The sequence below is a fragment of the Lygodium microphyllum genome, chromosome 16 (genome assembly GCF_053477565.2).
Source record: "Lygodium microphyllum isolate KBCC chromosome 16, Lygodium_microphyllum_v1.1.10, whole genome shotgun sequence".
Lineage (NCBI taxonomy): Eukaryota > Viridiplantae > Streptophyta > Polypodiopsida > Schizaeales > Lygodiaceae > Lygodium > Lygodium microphyllum.
In genome coordinates, this window is record NC_141150.1 from 116,139,921 (window position 1) to 116,147,108 (window position 7,188).

General features: G+C 38.3%; 1 protein-coding gene across 1 annotated transcript; it reads right to left on the bottom strand.

Annotated features, from left to right (window-relative positions):
• Positions 1-228: 228 nt before the first annotated feature.
• On the bottom strand, positions 229-1,493 carry LOC148023276 (uncharacterized). Its single transcript, XM_087695196.1, has one exon. It carries the CDS (start codon positions 1,437-1,439, stop codon positions 531-533), a length of 909 nt encoding a protein of 302 aa, XP_087551322.1. The 5' UTR covers positions 1,440-1,493; the 3' UTR covers positions 229-530.
• Positions 1,494-7,188: the final 5,695 nt, after the last annotated feature.

Here is a 7,188-nt window from a genome sequence, read left to right on the forward strand (position 1 = left end):
GAACTATTGATGAATACCTCATGGTGTAAATTCTATTAGTGTGACCATTAGCTTTTTAGAGCATTACGGTAGCTCTTCTCATAGACAATAAATGAAGCCTATTGCTCTCTATGAGATACATCAAAACATAGTTTCAAATTGAATGTTCAACCTATAACTTTGCCAAAATCATTTCTGAGTAGAAAGACTCTACAAAGGTTTTATGCATCCACATATATTGTAGGAAGCTAATACATCAAGCATAAATCATGCATCAATTATACATGGAATACAAAGGAGAAATGACTAAGGAAGAGCATGATATGATTCATGTGCTCCATGTGATAGTGGAGCGAGTGGGCTCCTTGTCATAGACTACATGGAGTGCACTATGTACAAGTTAAGCCATGACTAAAGTGGCTTTTCCAAGGGGATATATCAAGAGTCCTTATAGCAAAATTCCATCAAGAGCCATGACTATAAAGAAGCTATCTAACTTGAAGACACATGAAGAATCCCCACCTAGAGTTCCATCAAATTAAGAAGGTTATTCAATGATCCCCACCATAGAAATCCATCAAATCATGGAGGTTAAGGGTTTGGAGAGAAGGGTCATTGTTATGGACAAGCCAAAGGCAGAACTCAAAGAGTAAAGGGTCACACTCCATGGACAAGCACATAAATGAAGGTGATCTCCTTCTAGAGCCAAGACGATGTAAGGTGCTCCTCCTTTTAACTCCTTCCCCCTTCTCATCATGCAAATCCCTAACGCACATTTCTTGTCTTGCACTCTGGCTCTCCATGACCCTCTCCTCGTGCCTCCCACCTCCATCCTTACTCACAATCCACCTCTTGTCATCCACCTTTGACCACATTTCTTGTCTTGCACTTTTGTGCCCCATGACCTTGATTTCCTTCTCATCTTGCCTTCCACTTTCATCATTCCTCACAATCCACCTTGCTTGGCTTACACCCTTGTCATCCATCATCCTATCCTCTTTCTCATCGTCAATTGCACTTCTATCAGTACGCACAGTAGTGCACCTTTCTTGTCCTGCACTCTTGTCTTCCATGACCCTCTCCCCACTCTCGTCTTGCCTTGCAATTCCATCATTGCTCACAATCATCCACCTTCCTTGTTCTACCTTCTCATCCTGAATGCCCTCCTCCTCCTCCTCCTCCTCCTCCTTGGCTCTGCTGCTCCTTTGCATCAGATCTTGGAATAGCCAGTGCTCCAGGATGTGAGGCTCCACCCAGAAGACTCGGCTCTCTTTGCCATCCCCCGCAGAGACAGGGCACCTTCGCTTGTGCTTGAATCTTGCAGGATCCCTGATCATGTTCTGCGAGAACGTCAACTGCTCATAGCCTGCATGAGAAGGAGAATCATTCGAAAAAGACGAACAGGAGCAGACTAGTCCCCATTTGCGCAAGGTGGCTTTGATGGTGGAGACAGAACCCATGCTTGCGCAGAGAAAGACACACAGACACGGACACAGAGAGAGAGAGAGAGAGAGAGAGAGGGTGGTCGAGAAAACCGGCTTTCTACTCCGATTCCTTGGTAGTATCGATAATATATATAATATAATAATATATACCACGTTAAAAGAATAGCACATGCCATGAGAAGGGTCGGTCCCCCCCCCACAAGAAGTTTGGAAAGGGTCATGAAAAGGGCATGAAATTTTCAAAACCCACAATGCGAAGTTTGGAAGCACCTTCCCGCGTTGTTGACGATTGCTCAACCGGTGATGTGAGTGTGGAAGGAGGGAGCTACGAAAAGGTCCATGACAACATGACCTCCTATTGTAGGTCATGAAGATGAAACAATCATTGCTTGGTCAAGTCCTTTTGCTATTTTGTAAAAGTAACACAAAAGGAATCTAGCTCCCTATTTCTTGAGGGAATCCCTTCAAAATTGACCATGGTCGGGGGACCATTTTCAAGAAATTTACATCTTGGACTCCCAACTCATGGTCAAAAAGCCCTTATATGTACATATATATGTTTACGCACACGTGCACGTACACACACACACGTGCATTGTGCCATCAATATATCTATTATTATTACTATATTTGGACTATAGCTTCACTAATTAGCAAAGCAATACGACATAGATCCCCAAACTTACATCTGCTTTGGGATCCCCTATCTCCTTCCAATGGACTCTGGAGGCTATAGTGTTTGTTTTTGCATGCCAAAGGATTTTGGCTACAAGATTTCTCTTATAAAAAACTTATATAGAAGGATATTGAGGGATTCCTCTTTGCGTAACAATTCTTTATGTCCATTTATATATATCTTTGCATATGCTTTATATTCAAATCAACAATAACATAACAAATCAAACCAGGGAGCATTTCTCATTTATATTAAATGTGTCCACAAATTTCCTCTACCCCAAAAGAGAAGCAAATTGGGGTTCCATTGAAAGCTTTAACAAAAAGTAGATAGCATTTGTTTTATTTTCTTCTTAAAGAATGTACATATGATTGTAACATTTAAAACTTCTTAGAGAAGAGAACAAAACCTAATGTAATGTCAGTACTTGTGCAAGCATTTTTGGTATGTCTTTCTCCATTATAATCACTTTCATATGAGACTCTCTTTATACATTCAACAAAATTGTCCAAATCAAAATGGATTTGGATTGATTTGCATCTTTGTGACCATAATTATATCTATTTAACACCCATACATTTAGATTTGTTTTTCCATAATTTCATATTGAACCTATGGATGTCTTCAACTCTGTGTGTGTGTGTGTGTTCAATGCCTCACCAAGCTTGAAAAGAGTATAATCGGGCTGGTTTCCGATGGACAGAGCAATTTTCATGAATGTTGAGCACATACTTTGTGCCGGCAAAGCCGACGCAAGTTAAGTGCTATATCATTTTAGCCCTCAACTTTAAAAGTTATTCCACAAATGCATCGGACAATTTGGCTCTCAAATGAATGTAACTTGTTCATATTCTACTTTTGACTAATGACAACATAGAGAAAATCTTTAGGGATACACCTACAAGAAACCATTCATAGAGTGTGTGTTCAAAGGGTATCAAGAAAACCCCTTACATAGTATAGGCAATAAAACGACCCTTTTTCATTAATAAACTTGTAATTTTTAAAAAAGTAAAACAAAAAGCCCCTTTCCTAAGTATACTGTTGTAAATTTGTCCAAATTCTATAAGCTAAGATATACATTCTATTGAGATCGCACATGGTATGCTTACATTATTTGAGGTGTATCCCCCAACAAGGTTAAAATTTTACTTCCATGGGTATTCCCTAAGTTTAAACTTTCACTTAGAAGAACTTGATCATTCTTGTGAGATCAAATGTCTTTTCCTTTTCCAATTACTTCTTCTTCACTTTGCTTGTGCAGCTTTAGTCTTCATGTCCATGTCCCCCTCAAGCAAAGACATCTCATTATTTGGCATGTTGAGTAGAGTGTTTGGAGCATCTTAAGGTCTTCAGATAAGATCATTGATTGCTCTTTGGTGTAGGCAGCTCCAACATTACCTGCAAGTGATGCAAACAAGACTTCTATGTATTGCAAGTGAGCAACAAGAGTAATGTTGCTTTGCATCCGCATTAAGATCTTCTTGTTTGACATTGTCACGACCAAGGATCAACAACAAATCAACTCCAGAATTCTCAGATTTTATCAATGGAAGAGCAGATTACAGTGTGTCAAGAGACACAAGTAATGACAATGTGAAAACACACTATGTAAAGACTATGTCTGAGTTGATGTTGAACTTGAATCTTCTTAGTTAGGGGTTGTCGATCCTTCTTAGATCTTTCCAAGTCCTTCCCCTCCTTGATTTGATGCTGGGACAGTAGATTAGAGTGGAAATGGGTAAAACCAAGTGATAGGAGAGAGAAAATGATGAGATTTTTGAGCTTAGGTGAAAATGGCTATGGAGTCACAATTAGGGTTTCAGAGAGCAGTTTGGTTTTTTGCTTAGTGTGCATTGTTTACTCAACCATTTCAAGACATTTTTATATGAGAATGAAGCTTGATTAATGGCCTTCAAAAACCCTATGGAAATGGGCAAGATTGCAGGACGTCGTGACTACTCAGGGCGTATGAATCAGACTATGCTGTTTTTTGTCTGCGACCACGAATTTCCACAATGCCAGCCTATAGAGTGATTAATGTCTTGCATTTTTGTGATGGGAAGATGCGCCTTGAGTTGAGAATGATCCTCTAGAAGAAAGCAAGAGGAGATATGCTTTGTATTGAGAGATCCAAGGACTCCAAGCAGGGTATGTCCTGCAGGTCATAGTTGCAAGCTATGGTAATGACTGAGAATTTTGACAATGCTAAGCCTATGGTTGCTTGATGTTAGTGATTGAGGTGACAAGAAGAAGCTCTGGAAGTAGAGAACACTTTTCTAGAAGGAAGCTCCAGGAGATTTTACTTGTGGAGTGAGATATAAGAGCTTCAAGCTGACAGCGTGTAATTGGCTATGGCTGCCATGGAAGCTCAAGTGAAGGTAGAGTTGAGAGGTGAAGTCATGGGCTGGAATTGAGCTGACAAGAGTTGAAAAGGGACTGAGAGAGAGCAGAGAAGAGATAAGACGAGTTGAGACATGCCCGACTGGGCTCTGATACCATGTGAAAAGACACGGGATTTAGAGCATGGCTATAGCGGGGCTGGAACACAAAGAGAATGTTCATGATGACATAGACTGAATAGACCAATTGTTACTCAAGTGAATTAGGTTCCAAGATGGAAGCTTGGACTCATAAACAAAATCTTAAGTATGAGACTAACAATGACCAAGACACTAACTGAAATGGGAAAGCATTATGATATTGCATTCATCATATGTATCAAAAAGTGGTAGTCAAGTACAATGCTTTATAGTTGTTGGATGGGTAGTAGTTTCCCTTTCTATGCATATGGGATTTAGTTTGCCTGTATGTCCTAAGCCCAGAACTACCTCATACAAAGAGGCCACAGTGGGTGTGATTGTAAATATCTCAACAAAAAGGTACTTGAAGCATTTGTCAATCCAAAGGGCATGACTAGAAAATGATAGAGGGCACAATTTGTCCTAAAAGCAAACTTTACTTCACCACTTTGCCTCATGCAAATCTAATACTGGCCGGATCATAAATCTATTTTAGTGAAATACTTTGCTCCTTTCAACTCATCAAGTAAGTCATCCACCCTAGAGATAGGATACCTATTCTTCATTGTAATCTTATTGAGATCCATGTAATGAATACAATATGAAATGATCCATCCTTCTTTTTCACCAAGAGGATTGGGGATGCGTAAGGTGAGGAACTAGGCTCTTTAAATCCCATCTCTAATAGCTCTTTAATATGCTTGGCCACTTCTTCCCTTGTGTAGTTGGAAATAGAGTGGTTTGTTAATTGGCTTTGAATGAGACTCTAAATCATTTGGATGGCCAACTTGTCTTTTAGGGGGCAATACTGTAGGTATCTAGAATAGATATTTTTACCTTTTATGGTTGATTCTTTGGGCTGATTTGGCACTTCTTTATTAAGATGCAAGACAAAGATTTGGGATCTTTTCTTGAACTCCTTTTTGGCTTGCTTTGCTATAATAACCTCAAAATCAGTTTTGTTATGGATTCCATCCAAGCGTATAACTTGTCCACCACTAACAAACTCTAGGTACAATTGAGAAGAGTCCATATCAATTTTTCTTAATTGCACCAGCCAATCATAGCCTCACATGATGTCATTGGGGCCCATATCCAAAGCAATTAAATCCATTTACTGCCCATAATTTTTAGCCAACTGAATATACACCTTAGGATACATTTGATTATTGATTTCTTCATCTCCATTGGCCACTTGGACTATGATAGGCTATTGTAAATTAGTAGGGAAACACATCAATCAGTCCATAGTTGATTTATTTAAGAAGTGAATCGGAAGAGAGAAAAGGAGAGAGAGGGAGAGAGAGAGAATAGTAGAAGAGAGAGAAGATGAACGCAACAGAGAGAGAAATCCTAGAAGAGGAGAGAGAAATATTGAAAGCAGAGAGAAAAAAATAAGAGATGAGAGATGAAAAATCTGAGAGAAAGCTTGAAGATGAAAGAGACTTTGTATTAATTTTGAATGGTATAAAAATAAAGTCTCTTACACCTTATATACCAGCCAATGTAGCTAGTATTTCTCCACATTATTAATCCAAGTTTCTTACATTTTTAAAATTATTATTTATATTGTGTGTGTGTGTGTATGTGTGTGCATCATACTCAAGTCAATAATAGCACAAAAAATCAAACTAGAAAACATTTCTCATTTGTATTACATGTGTCTATAATTTTCCCCTGCCTCAAAATAGAAGCAAATTGGGGCCTCGTTGTAAGATTTGACCAAAACTAGATAGCATCTATTTTATTTTCTTCTTGAAGAAGGCACAAATAATTGTGACATTTGCAAAATTATTGAAGAAAATGACAAACCGAATCCAATGTAAGTACATGTGCAAGCTTTTTTGGCATGTCTTTCTCCATTATAATCACTTTCATAAGAGACTCTCTTTATATATTTGACAAAAATGTCCAAATTGAAATGGATTTGAAAAAAATTGCACCTTTGTGAGACCAAATTTATGTCCAATACATACCCATACAACTAGACTTGTTTCTCCATAATCTCATATTAATCATATGGATGTCTTCAACTACATATATATCTCTCTTCAATGCCTCACTAAGCTTGAAAAGTTTTCCTCAAATTTGACGGTTCCTTAGATTCCACATATGCATTGGAAAGTAGAGCTCTCAATGAATGTAACGTGTTCATCTTGTACTTTTGATCAATTACAACATAGGCAAATTCTTGGGGGATGCACCCATGAGAAACCATCCATAACATGTGTGTTCAAAGGGTATTAAAAATCCCTTACATATTATAAGAAACAAAATGATCCCTTTACCTTTTATCTATTTGCTACATGATTTGTGACTTATTGCATGAGTGCACATGTGTGACACTGGTTGCATTATTCCTCGTAGAAAGATGGAAGGATACTCATGTGTTTTGTGTTGTGGCCAGTAGATTGTTAGAGTAGTTATGTAGAATCAATACTTTGAGGAAGCATATTTTAATGGATACAATTATTTTGTCATTTCCTTTTGCATGGGTTAAAGAGCATAGTTACAATCACTTTTTTTGGTAGAAGCTTGACTCTATCCTTGAATGCAGTTGAATGAA

Excerpts from the sequence above, each read along its gene's own strand:
- LOC148023276 (XM_087695196.1), bottom strand. The coding sequence starts at position 1,439 with ATGGGTTCTGTCTCCACCATCAAAGCCACCTTGCGCAAATGGGGACTA.